The sequence below is a fragment of the Fundulus heteroclitus genome, chromosome 23 (genome assembly GCF_011125445.2).
Source record: "Fundulus heteroclitus isolate FHET01 chromosome 23, MU-UCD_Fhet_4.1, whole genome shotgun sequence".
In the NCBI taxonomy this organism is placed as follows: domain Eukaryota; kingdom Metazoa; phylum Chordata; class Actinopteri; order Cyprinodontiformes; family Fundulidae; genus Fundulus; species Fundulus heteroclitus.
The window spans coordinates 28,084,944-28,108,879 of NC_046383.1; the positions used below are offsets into that span (position 1 = coordinate 28,084,944).

At 40.3% G+C, this 23,936-nt stretch overlaps 1 protein-coding gene across 4 annotated transcripts in view; it reads left to right on the plus strand.

Moving 5' to 3' along the window:
* The first annotated feature begins 2,229 nt into the window (after positions 1–2,229).
* Positions 2,230–23,936, plus strand: part of afap1l1a (actin filament associated protein 1-like 1a) — a 44,644-nt gene continuing 22,937 nt past the window's right edge. For 2 of the 4 annotated variants that reach the window (XM_036127416.1, XM_036127417.1), the window contains exon 1: positions 20,730–20,963. In XM_036127416.1, the coding sequence (XP_035983309.1) occupies positions 20,933–20,963 (31 nt within the window). In that variant the 5' untranslated portion in view covers positions 20,730–20,932. Of the gene's footprint in view, positions 2,346–20,729; positions 20,964–23,936 lie in introns of those variants that run through there. The other 2 variants (XM_036127418.1, XM_036127419.1) reach the window with 2 other exon arrangements.

Genomic DNA, 23,936 nt, shown 5'->3' on the forward strand with positions numbered 1-23,936 from the left:
ACACTTTATAAAAACACAACACTGACATACTTATGTTTCTACGCGGTTGAGAAGATATAAAATGGCTTTCATCGTAGCTCTGGATCTCTCTCCAAGGTAGCCCTGTAGGAATAGACTACTTACAGTTCAGAAACCACTTGATGATTCTTTGCTTATTCTCCACTTCATTAGCTTCTGGGTCTGACTCGAGATCAAAGGTGTACTGTTGTACCACGGTGCATCTGTATTCATGTGTTTAAAGTACTAGCTTGAACCTTAAATTTGAGGGCAGGGCCAATAATAGCTTATTTGCATAAAAGTGACTGAGCCCTAAAAACAGCTAATTCCGAAAAGAGCTCAAAAAAGGCAGTACCGAGGAGATGAAATCTCAATATCTGAGAATATTTTGTTCAAAACATGCAATGAACATGTTTTTTATACACCGATCTTAAGTGTTTAAAAGGAAGCGTTATAGGCAGGTGCGTACCAATGGGTGGGCCTGGATGGGCCTGGGCCCACCCACTTTGTATCAGGGCCCACCCAATCAAGTGGCTTTCCCTTCCTTTAATTTTTTTTTTTTTTTTTTTTTTATGGGTGTTACAGTCATCATAAAAATGAGATCATAAAATAAAATGAAGCAGAATAAAATTGAGAGAAAGTCATGGGTCTGAGAGCTACGGGACTGTAAAAAGCCAAATGCAAGGACATGCTGGAAACATCACATTTGTTGAGAAACCGTCAGCATGTGAAGGTGGTGTTGGTGCCCCCTAAGAGGAAGGTCCCGTCTGGCACACATGACTATATCCGAGAAAAAGAAGACCCGATTCTTTTTTTGGGGGGTCGGCTCGCTGTGGGGCTGTTGCTTCACCTTGCACTTGAATTCAGGTGCACATACTCAATTTAGTCACACAGTAATGTCAGTGCGTACTTTTAAGGGACATTTTTAGGGTCTTGTATCATTGGGAGCTTCAGCACAGAACCCTCATTCTATACCTCTCTCTTTAAAAAGGGGGCGCAGAACTGAAAAAAAAAAAAATATCACCCCTCAATGTCTCAACTGGGTATCATTGAACATAAATTATGTTGGGACCAGACAATCAGTTCCCATATAGCCTATTGTTTTTTTCTATAGCCATCTAGGCTGTGTAGAAAAGTGAGACGCAGTGAAGTGGAGAACTTAAAAGACTCATAGAATTTGGGGATACAACATAAAAGTGCTATTTCCTATATTGTTATTTCCTGCAGGCTTAAGACTAATGCTGGTGGGTTAAAGGCGACGCAGGAGTCCATGCCTCACTGGGTCCGCTTGGAGCACAAACACGAAACATCTGCTTGGAGAACAGCTTCAAACTCAGCCTTTGGCACACGTAATTACGCACTTAGAGGCACTGTTCGCAAATACAGGGGAAATAATGTCTGGTCAGGGTGGAGGTTGAGATGAGAAACGTGTCGCTGTGAAGGGTGACGACCAAGGTTATGAAATGTAACAATCTACAAGAGCAGGAGCACCAAACCGAGCAGCTGGATCATGCATCATGACACAGCTTCACAAGCGCTGCTTGCTTCAAATGCCGCAGCAGAGGGCAAGAATGACTGACCACTGATTATTCAGGTCCTGCCTTTATAGTCAACTCTAATATTTTGACTAATAGTTTCCTGGCAAACCAACTGTATTGTCCCTATTTTTAACTGTTAACTGTAATATTGTGTTTAATAAAAGAAAAGAAAAAAAGCAGTTTTCCATTCATTACAAAAACAGTTTCGTGTGTCCTTGGCCTCTGGATCGATGATGTGACAGTAGCTGTTTCTGAGTGACATTGTGTTCAAAAATGGAAATAATGACTTTTGACAGGCTGTTGCAGTTTAAATTATCCAGTAGTTACTCTGCTGTGTTTGTAGCTCTAAATCATCTTTCAGGTGATGGGTCCTGATTATATTCTGTCAATTCAGGGATGTACAGATAAACAGAGAAGGTGTTTTCTCCTCCTCCTCGGCTCGTATCTTCTCCATAGTAAACATACAAACGTGCTACTTACAAATAAACTTACTTTCAACTGTAATTATTTGGCCCCCCCATTTTTTTTTTTTCTTTTTATTTGGCCCAGCCGAAAAACAGTTTCTGGCTACGCCACTGAATGTAGGTCACCTTTAAAGTCAGAGAAGGCTGTTTTTTGGAAGGAGGCTATCATGCAGACTTTAGGACCCAGCGGGGAGGTTTTCCCGGCCTGCTGATCCTCTGTCAGCGGCTGGAGCTCTCCTTCCCTTCGCACGCCCTCACACGCTCAGACTACTATGGGCCCGCATTGATTTCTGCAGTTCTCACAGGGAGAGCATCAGCTGGACCATGGACCCAAACGAGACCTCATGTGAGTGCCGGGTAGCCGGCTCCTCTTCCTAAACTCTGTTGAAGAATAGAGTCAAGATGCAAATTTGTGCTTCCCTCTTCTTGCACTTTGACTTGATGACAGTTCTTTAAATAAGAAGATTGCGGCCTAATGCAAACTTTTCTGTTTTAATCCTGTTTAATATTCAGTGAAATGTCTAATTCTCCTCTGTTCTGCTATTGTTGCTGCCTAACTTAATGATATGTACTTTTCAATGTTCTTTTGACTTGCAATTTTCCTAGATGATCATAGAATCATTTCTTAATGTTTGTTCAAATAATTGTGCAATTTCAAGTTGGCAGTCAAACAAAACGTCAAGTGATGAGCCTGGAAGAGGGCATGCAGGAAAGATTATTTATTATTTCATTTTGAATTCACCAGCAGTGAATGTCTTGCAGATTTTCAGTCCCTTTTGTGTTGAAATAGCTTGAAATACCATGTATTTCAACACTGTTTTTATTTTTTTTTTTATCATTTTTTTTAGGGTGGAAATCATTATACCTCCTGAGCATACAAAAAAAAAATCCACTTCCTCCCTGTCTGAGGTTTAGATGATGTATTGATAGGGCAAGGTGCGACCTGATGCTGCCCTTATAAATGTCCTTTCATGATTTCTGTTGGGTTTGTTTACGTTTGTTTTGGCGCTTCAGCTGATCTTTCTCAATACTCGTAAAGAGTCTTGCTGCAAGCCGACATGTGGAGGTGATTATATTCCATCTAATGAACATTTTTCCTCAACTGACTGGAGCTGAAAGGAAGTGGGACAAACGGCACATGTGATCATTTATCTGTAGCCAGCAAGCGCAAAAACAAACAAACATTTCCAACGACATTTGTCACTTGTCCCCCCTAATTTATCCTCCCTAAATTCATCAGAGCATAAGGATTACAGGGATGTTATTGCTTCTAATGTGTTTGGTGTGTAGACAAAGTATCTGAGGAAGGAAGTCTTTAGGTGTTCTCCAGGGTGTGTACAATCCCCATCAGTCATTCCTATCTGTCTTTACACACACACACACACACACACACACACACACACACACACACACACACACACACACACACACACACACACACAGGAATGCAACTCAACTAGCTGAAACGTGTGGTTCAGCAAACACCACAAGACCTACAACACACTGTGGTCTCAGTGGATCAGCCCACTGTTTATGTTGTCTTTAAGTCCCCCGATTGGCCTCTGGTGATGACTAGATTACTTTTACTTGATTTGCTCCAAATACCAGAACAGTGTGTTTTTTAAATTGCCCAAGGCGTTGCTTTCAGATTGCTTCCATTGTGTGAATGCAAATAACAGTGAGTGATTTGTATCAACGTTTTTAGCGTGATATATATATATATATATATATATATATATATATATATAAATTTTTTTAAAACAATTGCAAAGAGAAAGCTACAGTAATTTTAATGTTTTTTTTTCCTACAGAATGGATAAAACTAATTTAAAAAAAATCAACACTACAATATTAAAACAGAACATTTATTAAAGAGGCGAAAAGCAAGGGAAACACCTTTTGAAAAGAGCCGCGTATCAGGAGCATACAAATAAAAAGAAAAAAACAGTTATCGATACTCACAGGTTGATCTGAAGTGAAACGGTGCACATTACAGATAATATCGACATTTAGTGGGCATCAGTGCTGCTAATCTTCTGTCTGCCTGTCATGAAACATTCCTTGAACGTGCGTGTTGAGTAGAACGCTTGCCTACCCTTCTTGACAGTCATACCAACATCTCTAAATGTAAAACGGAGAAGTTTTAAAGACATTGTTTTTTATTTAGTCCATCAGTTCTCTTCAACAGCAACGGTTAGGCTGCATCAAAAGCAAGGCTATAACCAGTAGGTATAGGCAAAAGGAAGTGTAAACTATTGTTGTGAGTCTTGGATAAGAAGATGTGTGCACTAGGTATCAGTTACCATGTTTCTGTGTTTGAGAATTAAATTTTGAGGTAAGAAAGGAAAAAGTTTTTGAATTGCCCTTTTGTATGACTAGAGTCCACTAATAAATAATTAACCGGGCTCGTGTGCACTAAAGTATGCATTTCTGGTTCACACCAAATTGTTGGTAGTGCCATCTCAGTATGTTTTGCCAGCCACTAGTGTTCTGCTCTACAAGTTAAAGCGGACGGTACTGGCTCACTGTGTAAGCAGGGCTGTCGCATAGGCGTATTTCTGTGGTGCGCCATAAGCTTAGAAATATAAAAACAAACATTGCCCACCGTACCGCTTTCTGCTCAGTTACAGAACTGATGTAGTAGGGTGTTGATTGGGAGTATCTTGCTAAATGTTGAAAAAAAAAATCATATCTAACGATTATACGACCATAGTAAGTTATGAAAGTCTTTCTTATTCCTGTAAAATATGGAAATCGTTTGTGGGGCAGCAGTTTAAAAATAAAAACGTAAAAGTTTAGTTCACAGGCGTTTCCTTAATGCATCATCTCAATGTTAAAATACGAAAGGCTGAGACAAATCGACGTTGAACTGGATAATGCTACAGTGAACGGATATTCTTTAAAAACACTCTTTAGTATTTTATGAGTGTAAACACCCTGTCAAACTAGTCAAACCTGGATGAAAAGCATAATCTTTACTGATATTTTTTTAGATCCTTTAAGATTAATTTGGGAAGTAGTTACCCTGTTAATGGAAATAAAGAAAATCTAGATTCTATGTTTTCCCAAATTATCAGGAATGGTCTTATATTGCAAGCGGAATAAACTCTTATGCGCTGAGTTTGTGGAGATACATCGGCATTAGGGTTTTTGCTTAAACCACTCTATTAAGACCGTCTTTAACAAAGACATGCACACATGTTTGTCTTGCACAGACACACTTAACCATCATTGTGTCTGATTAAAATCTTTTTAATCTCCCTGCATTCTTAAATATCACATTTAGATTCTTTTTAAATGTCTGTGTGTCGCCAGCTGGTCACACTAGGACGCTTTTATTTGTTGTTCCATCATACTGTTGATGGACTATAGTAAAATGCAGTTTTCATTTGTTTTTTTTTTGCACTGGTTTCTATTTTATCAGGAACAAAGTCCAAGCAGCGGTATTCCATTTTTTCTGTTTCCTAATTAAAGATGAGCTGCCAAATCCGGCTGATTTTATTAGTTGCCTCACGTTCCGCTTTATAAACCAGTGTCGAGTGGGTGTAGCAGGGGAGAGGCTGTCTCCTCAGAGATGCATTGCAGTAATGGGATTGTCTGCGATTTCCTCCAGCTGATGTGGTCATCTGTAACTATCATCACATTGTACATTTCATTGTATGCAAAGGAATGTTCTGGCAAAAACATTTGCCATTTTTATGTAAATTTTTTTTTAATGGTATTATCCCTCCATGCACGAGTGAGCAGTATGCATATGAGATGCTCTCTCCATCCAGCCATGCCTTTCTGCTCACATGGTTGGAGTGCTCCTCACACCCACTGACAAATACATGAACAGAGAACCTGTGAGCTTGCAATGAAATTCCTTTTTTTTTTTTTTTTTTTTTTTTGCAACTTATAGCCGTGTCTTTATCTTGCAAGACAAAAGACAAAGGGACTGGATGCAGCTAACCTAATTTCAACTTTGGTGACTCCAGTTAGCGGGGCAAGAGAGCACAATTTAAATGCAGTCCGCTGCCGTCACCCTGCCCGAGTGAGGGCCCTCACAGTGTAGCCGTTTGTGCCGAATTACCCTGTAACCTGCATTGCCTCTCAGTTGAAGCTGTGCTTTACATCTAAACCGAGTCAAATATTGTTACAGAATAAATGATGCGCATATTTCAAAACGCAGGGTGTTCTTCTCGGAGCTGGCTATAAAGAACCCCGGTTGTTTCATCGTTGAGATGTTGCTCGGTGTCCAGTTTCCTTCAGATGGGCCGAGGCCCTTTCATAATCCCAAAATAACACTCTTTTGTATATTTTTGTTTCAGTCTGTTGTTCCGCTTGACCCTTCTGTTTGAAATGCCTCAATTTAACCAGACCAGTGACTGATAAAGACTGATTAAATAAATAAATCCTTACGCACCAACTGTTTTTTTTTGACTGCATGAAAGCAGCTCTAACCGTGCATTGTTTAAATTTGCCTAAATGCAATACGGTCTGAAATGCAAACAGAGGGAATTTCCCTCCTTTGAGACTCTGAGAGCCCATATAGTTCTTTGATTTCCGAGCCTTATCAGACATGATCAACAGCTCTTTGACATGAAAAGCTGTGCTGACTCTTCTTTAACAAGATGGGAGAGTAACACATCGCGTTCAGAGCTCTACACATGCATGCCCCGTCATGCTTAAGCTGTACATCGCGGATTATTGTAGTGCAGTGGTATACAAAGTGGAATTCCCCTCTTTAGGAAGAGTAGGAGCTCGCTGTAATTCATGTGGCCGGGATGTGTGCAGGGCAGCTCTGTGATGTCGCTCATGTGGGAGTGCACATGTGCATTGTGTAAAGGCAGCGGTCGCCGTCTGCATGGCTGTTTACGTAGGGTTTCTATGGAGATATACTGCTGCACACCGCGCCGCTGCAGAGGGTCCTTAAAACCCGGGAGTGTTCTGTTGCAGTGGGTGAGGTGGGTCTGCCCGGGGCGTGCGTGCACACTCATACAAGCGATACAGAAAAAGCGTTCGGATTTACTGAACTTGGCAGAAATGGACCTGCCTAACCTGTTATCAGTTGGAGGGTTCATGAATGTCGCTTGGCACCAGCCTTGATTTAATAAGATTTGTGTTGATGTGTTGGAGGTGGACGCGGATCCTTAGGGCTCTATGCCTGTGGCAAAGGCAGTTCTGGGGAAAAGAACTGGCACACAGAAACTTTAAAGATAGTGTCTATGTATTTCTAGTTTTCTTTAACCATGTGACATCTTTGGGGAAAGTTTAGAAATGTCACCAGAGATGATCATCATCACCATCATCTCCATCCTTGTGAGGTAAGGCAAGGCACATTTATTTGTATAGCACAATTCAGTACAGAGACAATGCAAAGTGCTTTACATAATTAAAAATATTTGAAAATAAAACAGAATAAAATATTGTAGGAAGTAGGATGGAAGATCTCCAAAAGTTGTCTCAGTTCCTGTTAAATGTTTATTTGGAACGTGTATATGCTTAAAAGGTTATGTCGTATCCACCTTCAGCTTAAGACTTCAGAGTTTACAACAGGTTGGGTATTTGTTTCAGTACAAGACTTGTATTTAAATAACACACTCCCTTACTTATTTTTTTCATGCTTTTTGATGGTAATTTAGTTTCTGATGAATTTCTGAATCCTTGCTTATATGTAAACTAAACAAAACGACTGTGAAAGGATCTTTTTCCATTTATCTGTATGATGCAACGCAGCAATTATCTCAAGTGCCTGCTCTTACCATTCCAGGTATGCCTGCAGCTTAAACGGTTGGGACATGACTGTTGAAAGCTTCTTACAATCAGCATTTTAATAGTGAGACAGTACTCATCAAACAGGACGACAACTCTTTGACTAAGTGCTAATTTCAAGCAGGAAATAATGTAGATATTGTTGACACACATAGTCACACAGGTTTAAATATGTGTTACATTATATGACATTTGCAGACTTTTTCCTTAATTTAAATATGATAATGAAGCAGGATTCACCTACGAACCCAAAACAATGGGAACAACCCTTTTGAAAGGATATTATCTGACAGTATTTAAGAATTAGTTCTAAAGACTGAATTATAGGTTAACTATGCATAAGCAAACCTCATATCCTTCAGCTCTATAAAACCACAATAACATGGTTCAAGAACACCTTGTTGTTTAATCTTTTGACAGTTTTCCTGAGTATGTAAATTGTTCCCAGGTACTCAAGACAAACAAGACAAAGTCTAGTTCTAAATGACGGAAGGGATCATATGTTCCACTTTTAAGCTAGAAGACTGAATATAGTTCATTAACTTTGCAAAATCCAAAATGAAGACAAAGCCGCCTTTCTCTCCCGCTTTGGCTGCGTCGCTGTGTGTGTGTCGCTGTGTTCTGCGTATTTTACCCTTGTCTGTTCAACATCAGTGAAGCTGGGTTTCCACTTGCAAAATAGCATCTCTCTCAGTATGTGAAGACTTTTCTGTCTTGGAGACATGCTATTGTGGTGATGTCATCACACTCAGGGCAGATACGGGATCTGAATTATACTGACTCCTCTGTTGAGCCTTTGTCTGGCGGCAGGCTGACTCAAGCCCCCTATGCCATCCCAGACTTGAATAAATCATAGTGAAAAAATGAAAAATGAGGCCAAGGCTGAGGGAGTGAATGGGGGCTGTACCAGACAGAGATCCCCTCATATTGATCAGCCTGCTGACCTTTGACCTTTAGCCATATTGAGAAAATGCCAAGATGCAATTATCGCCACCTGCTCAGTGACACTATTCTGCGATCAGGCTACTTTGAACCATCTGTCCTTTCGTCTCCTTTTCAACATTGAGACCAAAGAGGGAATTTCCCTGGATGTTTTTTATTTTTTTACTAGGTCACTATAGTGACACAAAGACAGACATGCTTAATATTCAGCTGTGGATTTCTGTCATTTCATCAGACATTTCATATTTGATATTGTATGTTAGACAAGGAGTGAGGTATTTTCTAGCTAACGTTGCGCTTTCACATAGTTTTAAACAGCAAAACGACAAGAATGCTTCGGCTTTGCCATGTTGTGGTGTTTTGTGCCTTCCAGCTTGATGAAAAAGTGAGTTAGTGCAGATTATCGCGCAGGAAGTAGAAGCAGGTTTTATTTAACTAGTATTTAACTAGTGCTATGGGCCCCCATCCCCAATCCAATGTGACCGTATTGTGTTGGTGTCGGTATTTTGTCTTTTAACTATTAAAATAAACTGGACAAGCGTTGGTTTGTATGCAATCTTAAAACAAGATTATACCACAGGGTTTATCGTGGTGGTATAAACATATCTGCAGTTCACTTTCTAATTGCCAATGAGACGTGCCACACTCGCAGCAGTTTTTCACTAAAACAGCAGACATGACTGCTCAGAAAATACGAATTAAAATAGTTTTAAAGGAAGACCATTTTTGTAAACGTCTGCACCTACCCTGTTTCGCCTCATCTGCTTTCAAGGAGTTTCTGACATTTATGCAACATTAGCTGTAAATTTACAATGACTTGCAAAAGTATTCACCTCCCTTGGCTTTTTAGCTGTTTTTTTACATTCTAGGCTGTTTCTTTCCAATACATATCTTATTTTAAGTCATTAAACTGCACAACATAGTCTAAGCTGGTGAAGTCAAACACAAAATAAAGCTGATTTGCACATATGTAACCACCCCTTTAGCTTTGAGGCCCCTAACAATTTCTGGTGCAATCATTTACCATCAAAATTCAGATAACTAGTGAAATGAAGTCCACCCATGGGCAATCTTAAGTGTCACATGATCTGCCAGTAATAAACACAACTTTTCTGAAAGGCCCCGGAGGCTGCAGCGCCACTAAGCAAGAGGCATCACACCATGAAGACCAGACAGCTCACCAAACAAGTCATTCCCAATGTTATTAGGAAGTAAAATGCAGGCTGGCATAAAAAAGATCCAAGTCTTTGATGTTCCACTGGAACACAATCAAATCCATCATGTTCAAATGGAAACCATGCAGTACCACAACAACCCTGCCATAGGGGGTCCATCCACCAAAACTCACATTTCAAACAATGCAAAGAGGGCATTATTCAGAGGCAGCACAGAGACCAAAGGTGACTCTGAAGGAGCTGCAGAGCTCCTCAGCAGAAACTTGAGTTTCTGTCCATAGGACCACATTAAGCCATACACACTCCATTAAGTTGAGTTTTATGTCGGAGTGGCCAGAAAAAAAAAAAGTCAATTGTTACAGACCCCTAAACTTCACGTGGTCTACGGATTAGATCAAGAACAGTGACTAGAGAGCTTCATGGAATTGGGTTTCCACGGCAGAGCAGCTGCATCCAAGCCATGCATCACAAAGCGCAATGCAAAGCGTTGGATGCAGTGATGTAAAGCAGGCCACCACTGGATTCTAAAGTACTGGAAGCATGTTCTCTGGAGTGACAAATCACGCTTCTCTGTCTGGCAATCTGATGGACAAATCTGGGTTTAGCGGTTGCCAGGAGAATGGTACTTGTCTTTTAATGTTGTCTTCTTAGGAGCTGGCTTTAGCCCTTTAGCTCCAGTGAGAAGACCTCTGGATGCTTCAGCATACCAAAAGATTTTTGGCAGCTTCCTCTTCCCTATTTTGGGGAAACAGCTTAGAGAAGACCCCTTCCTTTTCCAACATGACGGTCCACCAGCCTACAAAGCAAGGTTCATAAAGACATGTATGTGAGAGTTTGGTGTGGACAACATTGACTGGCCTGCACAGAGTCCTGACCTCAACCCGATGGAACACCTTTGGGATAAATTGAAGCAGAGACTGGGAGCCAGGCCTTCTCGTCCAACATCAGTGTCTGACCTCGCTAATTGTGCTTCTGAAAGACTGGTCAAAATTTCCTGTTAACACACTCCAAAACCTTTTGGACAGCCTTTCCAGAAGAGTCCAAGCTGATAAAGCTGCAAAGGTAGACCAACATCATGTTCAAACACAAAGCGGGATGGCACTTAAAGGGACAGTATGTAACTAATTTGGCATTTAATTGGCCACAATCAAGTATTGCTTTTATAAGTACATATTCTGGCAAAGTCTAATAACATAACATCAGAAATGGTAGCGTTCCTATAACTTAGAATTAGAAGTTTATAAATACATAGGTGTTGGTGCGCCCACTGGGATGTGCCATGTTGCGTCGCTCCCTCTGATTTCAGTAGCCGAAAGGGGACAAACTTGTCACCCTTATACGTTTTCCCTATCTGTCTTTAATATATGAGGATGGGATTGTCGGTGGGGGAGGAGTGGAAAACATGCGAAGACGATAATTTTATTTGCGGTTTTCGGTTGAAATGGAGGACCAGCCATATTGCCCAGTTAGAGGAAAGAGAGAGTAAACAAGATAAGAAAAAGAGGTAATAACCGGGAGAAAACGTAAGTCTATATCGGCTATTATTATGGGCTGGAGATAATTCATGAGGCAGCGGGGAATTAAAAAAAACAGTGGTTGCAGCCTCTCTGCTGGAAAGGTAAGTTAATTCAATATAACAGTGAAGTTTATTTTGACATTATGTTAAAATCAGAGCAACAACTCTGTCCTCCCGGTAGAAACAGCTCGTTTTTCGTCTCTCTCTCTCTCTCTCCTCTAAGGAGGATGTGTCTACATGGAGGGATATTTCAGCAGGCCTGTTCATGCTTTCTGTAGCACAACAGCAGAAGCGGGACTCTTTAATCATGTTTATATGCTTGCCTGTGTTTAATGAAAAAGCTATCAGGATGCAAGACCCATTCTCATTTTGCATCGTTATCGTTAGACTAGTAAGTTATCTTTTTACCTGTTGCATACAGAATATGTGCGAGTCTATATTTTTCTTTTTTTAGCAACTAAAACTTGTTAATAGGCAACAAAACAGATATGACACTTACCTGATCAGACATATTTCTGGTTCTCTGATGTAGGACTTTATCTAGAGGGGTGAATGTAGCCTTCACGAGTAACTACATGACTTCTCACCACGCTGGTCTAAAGTGGTCTGCTATCAGAATCCAAAACATGGAGGGAGACCGTTTAATTTTGCGACAACACAGTGTCAGTAGCCTTCAGGGACACCAAACCTGGAAGTTATAGGTCTAGTGCCACTTGTGGCTAAACGTTTCACAGTGCTGCTTGAAGTCAATTTGCAAGTCAAGGGAGGTAAGTGAATACTTTTAGCAATATACTGTAATTCAGAGTGCAGCTAAAACACTAAGCATTAGATTTAACAATGATTAAATCAAAAGTTTTGAAGCAAGAGACCAACTTTTCTTATTTATTTTCCTGCACAAGATTAACTGGAACTGCTGCATTTCGTCTTAAGCCAAAATATCATGCGCCTCAAAACAGAGAGTAAGCATGTTAGTCGTTCACATTTATGAGGACAAAGCTGCCATGAGGGCAAGCATACCTCAAAAATAGGATTAAAAGGTTTGCATCAGCTTTTCAGCAAGCTGGTGTTTGAAGTTCCTACCATCACAGAGAATAAAAAAACTCCAAAAACATTTAGGTAGACTGGCATTGTAATTATTGAAACTCTGCCAATTAAAAGGTGCTGTAATTGTAATCCAACCTCAGACTAAAGCTTCCTAGAAACTAAGTATAATAGCCCCTGGAAAAAAAAAAAAAAAAAAACACTCCACAAGTGCAGAAGGAAAATGAGCAGCAATAGTTCACTAGCCGGCCTTGTAACCAAGGCTCTCAGATAAGCTCTCTGAATGCTTCACAGACTGCTACACTGAGACCATAATTAGCTGTGTGTGTGTGTGTGTGTGTGTGTGTTCAACATCAAAAGCTTGTGTGTCTAATGTCTGTCTTTCCATAGAAAGTTAATGGCTAAGCAGGTGAGGCTCCAAGCCCATAATTCTCCCACATCATCACCAGAAGCTCCTCTATCAGCTATTGGAGACAACTTTTTGAAGGTTTATGTCTCTGGGATGCGCTCCTCAGAGTTTTCCAATTCAAGATTGAGAGAATGATGTGTATGAAGCCAAAACGTTGCCATAGAAAGTGACTGCAAATAATTGTGTGAATTTAATCTGTAACTATTTTGCAATGATGAGTCGATGTGAGTCTAAGCCTTGTTTTACCTCTAACAGATTAAAACCATGATACGGCTAGCAAGTAATTGTGCAAGGGAATGCAGGCTTTTGCATGCATGATCTTGATAAATGGCGGATTCTAAAAAGGCATTTAGAAGTAGGAAATCTGCTGAATTGTCAGTTTTTTATGTTTGTGCAAAGCAGCTGCCTGCTCATGTTTTTTAAACCCAAAACATCCAGACTGGAGTAACTCAGACTAAATTCTTGGTCATCTTCCAACATGACAGCATTTTGTGTGTTTGTACACTTGTATGGGGTCTTTGCTATATTTTATAATATCCTGAAGCATCTTCCTGAGCTCAATAAAAACAGTGGGGGGGGGGGGGGGGGGAGATTTGTTGTTCTCCTTTACAACTCCTCCAGACTAAATAAGCTTTTCCACATGCTGTCCTGTCCCTGGACCAGATTTCTGGTCTGCATTTTGTGTAGTACGTATATCTTAACAGGTTTGTCCAAGAGTCCTGGCCACATGGTGAACATACCTGAAATAGTATGAAAAAGTAGTTTTCACCCTTGAGGGATCAATCTGCATTTGATCTGTGAAAACGGAGCTCCATTATAACGTCCTTTCTTTGAGAGACGGCTCTAACCAAAACACACTCAATGCTATCTTACGGTAAGATCTTAGTAGCGCAATAGGAACGGGGTCACCAGAGACGGTAAAGTAAAAGTGGCATTGGGTCAGCTGACAGGACGAGGAAACAGAAGGCCGGAGGTGATAGGTGATGTCATCTGCAGAAGCAGGAAGTGCATCTCTATAGGGGGCACACGGGGCAACCCCCTAAGGTTGACTGATGGAGGAGAAGAAAATCATTTTGTTGGCAGCAAACAGAATGAGTCCTTTTCAAAAATTCTTCTGTCAATGTCAGAGCAACAAAGAGCTTAACAGTTTCTTTTCTTCCACATGTTGGACAAACCTCTAATAAATAAACATAAAGTTTTTGCTTTTCCTTTTGGTTTCTGTCACATATTATGACTTCCAATGTTCATCCACATTGTAATATCTAAAACAGAATAGACCCCAACTAAAAATAATTATTATGCTTTAAACAGATAACATTTTAGCAGTAAGAAACCAATAACAATGTAATTCAGACTGGCCTTAACCATTTATTTCCTTCTACATGTAGGACAAACATCTAATAAATAAACGTATATATTTTTCTTTATCATATATTAGGACTTCCGATGTTCATCCACCCGGTGTTTTCTAAAACAAAATGGACCCCCAAGTAAAATAAGTACCATCATTATACTTTAAACAGTTAGGAGGCATTTTAGCAATAAGAAACTATTAACAATGTCATTCAGACTGGCCTTAATAACTTTTTTGAAAGGGTAACTGAAACTATAAATATATTTAGGTATTGTATCCACTGATGCCTAAAACACTACACCTATGGTGTTCAATTCAATTAATTCAGTTCTAAAAATACAGTATACATATTAACCTTGCCTGCTAGCTGAATTCTCACAGTATTTCTGCGCTCACAAACAAACGAAAAGAAGAAAACGATTTCTTCTTTGAAAGAAGAACAGCAAGAACTGCCTTGACATTTTCATTTGAACCATATTGGCTAAAACCAAAACTTCGGTAGCCGGGCACTTGGTGCTGCTTCGCCCAATCAGCTCGGAAATTTAAGATAGTCTTTATTGATCTCACAATGGAGAAATTCATTTCTGCTGAATGTCCCTCCTTTCGCCAAACTGATTTGATGTGAGCAGATGGGATGGGATCAAATATTGCATCCAAACAGTCCTGGCTGATTGCAGTAATTACAAATGCGGAATTAGCCAGGACGAATGGGATCCTGTATGTTGTGCAGCTCTAGTGTGAATTCAGCTCCAACCAACCCAGGTCAGTCTGACACAGTCCAACCTTACAGTCTGATTCAGATGTTATCACAAGACTTTCAAAGTGACCAAGGTAAGAATGTATTTCTATCACAATTTCAACTTTTTTTTTTCCATTTTGAATTTGGCTGTTATAAGGTACATAAAAAAATATAGGAAACAAGAAGAGACAAACGGATGCAAAAAAAAAAGAAAAACGTGAAGGATGAAAAACAGAAGGCAAGTGTTATGCAATGCAGCAATGAATATGCTGATTACCCCAAGATGTTACGCACCAGTAATTGTCAGCCAGTTTTGGAAGCCATTATGTCACGAAGGCGGAAAAAAAATATACGAGTGGGAAATAGTTCACTCTCGGAGTATGACTGTGGTTGAAAATTTCTCAGTGTTGAAATATTAACATGAAATATCTCAGCTTTTGGCTGTGTGAACAGAAATCTGCAACTGAACTTGCACAATGCTGGAAATGAAAGGGTTGAATTATGGCATAAGCGGAGGATTGGAATTTGAGTTCATTCTCGCAATGTGGGGTTATTTTCTTGTCTTATTAGATTGTTTCATTTTTTTTGTTTTTCCTACAAAAATAAGAGTCAATGTTTTCCTTCACATTCATTTGCCTGTAGTCTACAGAGACACTTTAAATGTTTTAGAAGAAAAGCGGGGTTGGGACTAGAAACTATCAGAGATATTACATGCAAGAATAATTTTCTTTTCAGAGCTGTAAAGCTCAGATCACACACAAGCTATGCATGCAGTTTCTCATCTGACTGCATGATACATTTTTTTTAAAATGTGCAGAATAAAGTCATAATAAATACAACCTCCATATCTGCAGATCTGCTTCTCCTCTGCTGATGACGTATATTGCCAGAAAATGTCCGTCTAGTCATAGTTGCAGTCGTTAGATTGATATGCATTATCTTTCCAATGAAGCAGCACTGTTTACTTGTTGTGGGCCCTGGAGTTATCAGTTCTGTGAATGCCCAGACATGCTGACAGCAGGCGGATGAGAGGAGAAACGTCACCCTTGGGAAATGCCTGGAATCTAAGGAGTACACTAGGAGGGCATTTCTTCATGTTAGAAGAAAAGTTATTTAGGAGAGACATGATTGGCACATGTCTTTAATGCAATTAAAAACTTCAAGTGCATCTGGTTTACCTCACTTTTCTTTGGATAGTGTCTACATTAATTTCCCTAATCTGTTTACGATGATGGCGGCATAGTGGCACAGTTGTTATCACTGTTGCCTTGCAGCAAAGAGGAGTTTGCATGTTCTACCTGTGCATGTGCCCAGCGACCACTGGAGATGGGCACTAGCGACCATAAACAATAGATGAACCGTCTTTAGGCCAGATGTCCAGAAGTGATTTCCAGTTTCACTAATCATGTGACTTTTGAAGGTACCTGAATGCACCAGGACATTTTAAGGGCTTCATAGCACAGGGGGTTGTGGATATCTATCCATCCCCCCCATTGAAGATGCACATTTTCAGGTTTTTTTTTTCATTCTTTTTCTATATGTGCGTATCTCTTCTCTCTTCACCAACTTGCACTATTTTGTGCAAATCCATCACCTATAGAATTAGATAGAAAATACATTTAAATTCCAGGTTGAAGTGTAACAAAATGGGTTGAAGGACAAGTGGGTGAATACTTTTTTCAAGTCAGCGTGTGCGACAGAAAATATACGCTATGAGTGAAAAATGGTGATGACAGCATGGTGTTGTGGGGTTGGCTTTCTTTAGCAGGGACTGGGAATCTAATCAAAGTTGGGTGCATGATGGATGGAACTAAATCTGGGACAGTCCTGGAAGAAAACCTGTTAGCGGCAGCAAAAGACCCCAGCAGGAAAACGGCCCGAAACATACAAACAGAGCTACGATGCTTCATACTAAAGCATGTTTGTGTGTTAGAATGACCCACATATAAACCTAATTGAGTGTTCATGACAAAACATGAAAGTTGATGTTGACAGATGTTCCCCATCCAATCTGACTGAGCTTAAAGATTTTAAAGAAAGGAATGAGGGGAAAAAAATGCCAAACCGGGTGGTGATATAGCTCAAAACACTTGCAAATATCGGTTCTACCACCTTAAACATGGGAGCTGAATATCGATTCAGACCACACTGTTATTTGGTTTGATGCAGTCATGACAACAAAACGGTCGGCACCCCTCTGTTGATCAAAGGAAAATGAACCAATAAAAATCAGAACTTGCTTTTGAATTCTGGTTTAACATAAAAAACAAAAAAAAAAAAACAAATGAAAAGACCTGAACGAACTATGATCCCTGATCTAAATTCTATTGAACGTCTGTAGAAAGAGCTGAAACATGCCGTCTGGAGAAGGCAGCCTTCAAAAGCTCATACAGACAACTGGAGTAGTTCGCTCACAAAGACTGGGCTGAAATACCCGCCGACGGGTGCAGAGATGTCATTGACAGTTCCGGGTACATCGATAGCTTATTTCTTTAAAGGATTCGGTTGTATTCAAATTCAAGAGCAATGCCTCGTTTCCGTTGCTCAATTTTCAGTAAATTTTAATTGTTTATTAATTTTGTCAGTTTCAAATTATTTTGTACTATGTATGCTAGTTTGTGTTAAATACATTCTTATGTTTCTTTTCAACTTCTCAGTTTTGCAGTTTCACAAAAACAAACACACCTCCATAAAATAGAAGTCCGTGGTCGTCACTTGACAACATGCGCAAAAACCTGGAGGAGTGTTTAAAATTTTTGCAAGGCACTGTACATAGCCCAGCTGGACGGGGGGTATTTGGTAAAACCTCTCACACAGTTTTCAAGCTGCGCTGTCTCTTTTACTGAAAAATCTCTCCCATGACTCACTTAAGTTGTGATAATATTGTGCTTGCTCACGGGGGAAAAAAAAAAAAAGAGAAGAAGTAGCAGGATAATGTCTTTCAGCTGACAAAGAGGCTCCCACGCATTGTTTCTGGACACCTCAAGATCGTCAACCTGCTGGGTTCTTTCACGCCGTATCAGGCTTGGAAGTGCTTGTCTATACAGCACGTCCAAAGACAATAGGAAAGGAGGCGGTGTCGTCACCAGAGACTTTGTAGTTTTCCTTACATTCTTGTCAAATCGCAGATCTTTTAAGGTTCCCACAGCAGCTTTCTTCTGAGAGCCTATAGTTCTACCTTTTTATGTTTTTGATGTACTTGCGGTGCTTCAAATTCATTCACTATCGATCTTTAATCCTGAATGTAGTCAAGAAAAACCTTTGAGGTCGCCTCAAGCCTCTTGTGATAAAGAGGTGCGAATCTCCCAGACGAGTGTAAACTGCAGTCCTCCCGCTGTCCCGTTGGCTAACGTGGGGTCACGGTTCCAACATGGGAGGTCAGAGTTCACGTTTAGTCACAGTGAGCAGTGGCTTGGCGGGCCATGACCAAGCGTTTGCAGGGTGTGCCTGCTGGATTTGTCACAGCCAGGGCAGATTTTTAAAGAAGTTGGGAAACACTATATGCCTCTGGGAAGTTCTGGCTTTTGTGCAGTTTGACTTTTGGAAACGGGCCAGCATCGCTCAAAATGTGCAACTCCCACATTGATCCAAAAAGAAAGATAAAGGACAAATACTTTTATCAAATTTGTCTTTTTTTTATTTAAGTTATCTATAAATGCTTTGCAGCGAGGAGGTCTTTTAACAGCAGACCTACAAAAAGACCCAGGGGGGTGAATGGAAACATTCTGTTTTTAAGAAAAATATATTTATATTTAGGGGGAAATTTAGGCATTTAGACTATTGAGAGAAGTTGAAGAAAACTGCAAACTAAGTAGGTTTGTCACCAATATCTTTGACACATCTGTTGGACTTAGGAGAGACCATAGTTTCTGGTCAAGGTTCCTTATAGGTTTGTCACCTAAAATATTGACTTTTTATTCAGGTAACCACTCAAGCTTGTTTTATATATTTGTTGTGAGTGTCAGTACCTCTGGTCATTCAGTCAGTTCTAGAGATGTACTGATCAAAATCTGTGGTCAGTTTACGATCAGGGTTTTCTACTAACTATTTAGATTTAAAGCAGCAGTGATTTGCTATTTAACGTTGAACTTTGGCATCTTACATTAGTGATTTGCACAGTCAGCACGGATTTTATTTGTAAATGTAAACATCTGTGCGCAATTCCAAACGTAGGCCCATATTTTATTATAGCTAAATGGCCGCTAACATTTCCAAATCCTGGTTGTAAGCTAACTGACTTCTTGTGGAAGACAGCACCTCCTGGTACGTTAAAAGTAGGCTACAAAGAGGTGCCAAAAGTACAAAATGGTTGAAGGAGCCAAAACAACAATGCCCACAAAGGTCTAGCTCAATGAAGTCTTGGATATCATTTATCAAATCTGCAGCTTTATTTTCTTTTTCTATTCTACTAAATATAGTCTTCTTGCCACAGTAACTGCTTCCACACAGAAGAGAGTCATTCTCAGCACAACCTGGTAGTGCTCAGGTATGATGTGTTTGGTAACTTGGGAACTTTGAGTTTATGACTGACCGTACAGGCCAGATCAATCTGACCATCATCTGATTCCGGTCAGAGGTAGATTTTTCTGTGCATGTTTTAGGTGTAGTTTGTACAACCACGCCTGTAAAAAAATAAAATAAAATAAAAATTAAAGACAATTGGATTTACTTTTAAGGTTTCACAATTACTGGCAGTTTAAGCTAATTTCTCTCTACTCCATCTGAAGAAGTTTTCACTGGAGATCAGCCCAGTTTTGTCAGAGGTTACTGTGGCATACCCTGTCTAGCCATGGTTCAGCTTTGATTTATATCAATCTTTGTGCCGTTTCTCTGCCCTTGCAACCCTTACAGAGTTAATTACCCAATTTCCCTTGTTGTATTACTTTAATAAAACTTTATTTAAAAAAGGATCAAAGCAAGTTATAAAAGGCTAAACTTGGATTGAAGCTAACAGAACATCCTGCATGTTCAATGCCGCTATGTTAGTTTTGAGACCTCATGTACACCAGGCTTTGGACAGTAAAGGCGGTCCTGCAGGAGAGTGATTTAACTATGTTACTTTTTTTTTGTGGTGTGCTGTGTGTTGGACTGTGCGGGCTTGAGGGTTGTTTGTGCAGTGAGGGATTGAGGGCAGCATGCTTCGTCATGTTCGGGGCACTTGAATCTGCCTGAGGGTAGCAAGTCATTCACGTGGAACTCTTAAAGGTCTCCGTTCACCTCAACCTCCACTCTACAGAAAACACTAAACCCTGTCATGTTTAAGCTTATTTTTTTTCTCTCTCTCTCTCTCTCTCTCTCTCTCTCTCTCTCTCTCTCTCTCTCTCTCTCTCTCTCTCTCTATATATATATATATATATATATATATATATATATATATATATATATATATATATATATATATATATATATATATATATATATATCTCTTCAATTGTGATAAGTACAACAGCTTGAAAGAGAACATTTACAGTTTTTTAATTATACAACGGCAGTAACCAGGGTATTGGAGGGCTTTCTTTTTTTTTTACTTTACTGGGTGGTGGGCAGCTTGTCTGGATGGTTGGACGGTGATACTTTAGTCTCAGGTGAAAGAATGTGAACGAATAAAGAATGTGGGTTAGCTATTAGTCGGCATGTGTGTTTACACAGCAAGCCTTTCCCAGGTGCCATACAATCCCCGGGATTACAGTGGAGGGCAATGCAACACACACACACACACACACACACACACACACACACACACACACCGCTCCACCATCTCCCTACCCCCCAAAAGGAAAAAGAGGAGGGTAGACAGAGGGAGGTGGAGGGAGATAACAGATCAGATGGAGGAAGGGAGAGGTAAAAGGAGTGTGAATTCAGCCGACTGCAGCTAACCTCCTGTACAAAGGCTTCGCAGGACTGAGGGAGGCTGGGAAGCTTTGACGGTGGAATATATATATTTTTTCTTAAAGCTATTTTGGGTGTGAAGGAGCTAGTTTGCTTCCTTCCTAACCTTGCAGAATGGTGGGACTCTCATCCATTGCTGTTGAGGGTAAGTTTTGCTTACACGGTCCATCTGGCTGGTGATTACCACGGCAGGTATCTACAGTGAAGTACCAGAATCTCAGATAGAAGTTAAGACGATGTTTCACCTCCGGAATCCTGCTGTGTGAACTTAATGTCTTAAAAAAAAAAAATCACCTAGCTTGAATACCCATAAGGTGAATGAGCCATATGGCACCACAGCCAGGTGGTGAAACGTTGCTGTTTTAATCTCCCGAAGTCTCTGTGTGGGTGTGAACTGATCCGCTGGATGGGATGCAGGCGGTGATGTTGGGAAACAGAGCCGACGCTAAATCACAGAAATGTGTGACTTTTGACTCGCTGTGACGATGTTTGTCTTTGCATCGCATGGCACGGAAGGTCGTCTCCGCAGGAGGGAAAGTCTTTTGGCATAACATGGGAGGAAAATATATACATATCTGCGCGCACCCAGTTGAGGTCACTTTATTGTTCTATTCAGAGTTTGTGGGACATGTTAGCACAGGTGCTGAACTTGCATTGCACCCCACCCCACCCTCTGTCCCCTGCAGAGTTAAAAAAAAAAAAAAGAAGAAGGTAAAAGCTTCAACTGGTAGATCCTTTTAACGGCCTGGGTCTGCAGTGTTATAACAAACCATTCTCTCTGACTTGCAAATGCATGCACACACTCACCAACACAAATGCACAATGTAGACTCTTACTCTGTTAACAAGGTGAGGAATGTTACTGGTGCTTTACAGCCGCTGTAGGGTAAGCGCAAACAGCTGTAAATCTGAACGTGCGCGGAGCTTTGTAAACTCATGCATTACCGTTTTAAAGCTTAAACCACCAAAGTGTCTTTGTGGAACTGTAAAAGCTAAATGTCTAATTTTTATAATACCCTAAAAGCTTCTGTGAGTCTGTGACTCAGGTGTTGAGGTCAGTTTTAGTTTTGTCTGACTTTATAACGCTGCTTTTCATTTGTACTCGCAAGTTAGGATGTTGGAGTTCCAAGTTGATAAATTCAAATGAAAAGCCCTTCAAAGTTGGAATTTTAATATAGAGTCGGAGATCCTCAACTAACCCAGATTTTAATTTTCATACGCATGCTGTACATATAAAAGACCTGTAAAGTTGTAGAAATAAACTGCTTTGTTTACTTATTCAATAGAGTACATAGCACTGTACTGCCTTTCTCTGACCAGTAGAAAGCACAATGTACATTCAGTCCATTATCCTTTATGTCTTTAATTGCGTAACATATACAAAATATGTTGGTTTCCAATTTTTTTGACAGTATTTTTTGTTGGGTTGTAGAAAATCTTCTATATTAAAACGGAACAGTATTCTCTGTTAAAGTGAATTCTGTTTTGCAAAGCGGTGTCCAGTTGATGACCTTTGTGTGTTATATTGAAGTAAGTAATTATTTGGTATGGTCTTCAGACCCTGAATCTTTGCCCGACACTATTATTTATTATTGACAGAGTTTAACAAACAATGACTTCCTCTCAAGCTGGGTGACCACACTCAGTTACAAAGGTATTGAGGACGCCCCACCACCTTTTTGCCATTGCTTAGAGGTTTTGGGTACTCAGTGGAACAAAGAAACGGTGACAAAGAGAGTTGCTGGAAGTGAAGTAATTGTAAGCGTTAGCTTCCTGCTGGCACAAAAGGGCTGTTTCACAGTTTATTTGTTGTTTTGGATTGTATTTGATGATCACAAAATCTAAAGGACTTTGACTGGCCAGATCTGAAACGGTTTTGTTCTACGCTAAACCAATGTGGTATAAAACCTAATTTTAGATTTATGACTCTAATCTAGTAATCGATTCGTGGCAGCATCAAACGGGGGTATTTACGGTGCTTTCTTTTGGCATTAGTGCCCTTCAGAAATATACAAGCAAGGAAAACATAGACTTGACTACTCCAACCAAGGTGAGAATATTCCACACCAGAGACAGGTTCTCCAAAACACAGGTTGGGATTTGTGAAACTTTAAAATGTAATACACAACAGGAGCTCCTCAGATAATCGTGTCCTTGTCGCCTTTAACACACATTAAATGTATCCAGCTGTGACGGCCCTTAACACGTCCGATAATTATAGGATCTAGACACAGTCTAGTCATGTTTCCGTCAATGTCATTTGAAAGAGTTAATGGAAACGGTAAAATCCGAATCAACTTACTAAATTTGTCTTTTTAACGCTCGCTTGAGGTTGTGTTTGACATTTTGAAATAATAAGTGTGCTAAAGAGGAGAGGGTACACATTTGTCGAACATTTACCTTAGATGACTGGTCAGCTGTGTCTGCCGGAAAGAATAACAGCACATTCACTGAAACCTCGCTCCATTACTGCTCCGTGGTCCATGCTGGTTACCTGACTCCGCCAGATAGATTTGCTCCGCATATCCATCTGGAAACCTTCCGTTGAAGTAATTTTGGGAAGGGGCGAAAATACTGGTTAGCTGATTGGCCTATGTGGCCTAGGGCCAAATAAACCAATCAGATTCGTCGTCGCTCTGTTACGAGCGACGACGAAAACACAACCACAAGCCAAGCTACTCTTGCTGCTGCAGGTAAAGGCTCGTTAGCTCAGCAGAGAAATACTCTGTAATTCCAATAAAACTTGCTCGATAGCCACGCTAACGCTAGTTTCATCGGCTGAAGCCGCCATGTTCTTTAGACTGAACTGTCGCGCTTCCCGTTGCGTCACACCTCAACCCGCCTCAAAGCCAACGCTGATTGGACGTTCGTTTGGTGAACGGCTCCAAATTTTCTTTAACGGAGAGTAGCCAGACTGATCTGCGAGTGAAACCTTGAAAGCTCGCGAGATCAGGATGGTCTCACGAGGCTACCATGCTGGTTTGCTACTTCCTGTTTATTATAGTGTAACATCAATGTATGAGGACATTACGCTTTGCATCGCCTCGTTAATTCGCTACAAACCAGTAGATGGTAGACGTCTGATTCGCATTTTCTTTTTTGTGACATTTAGAAAGTTC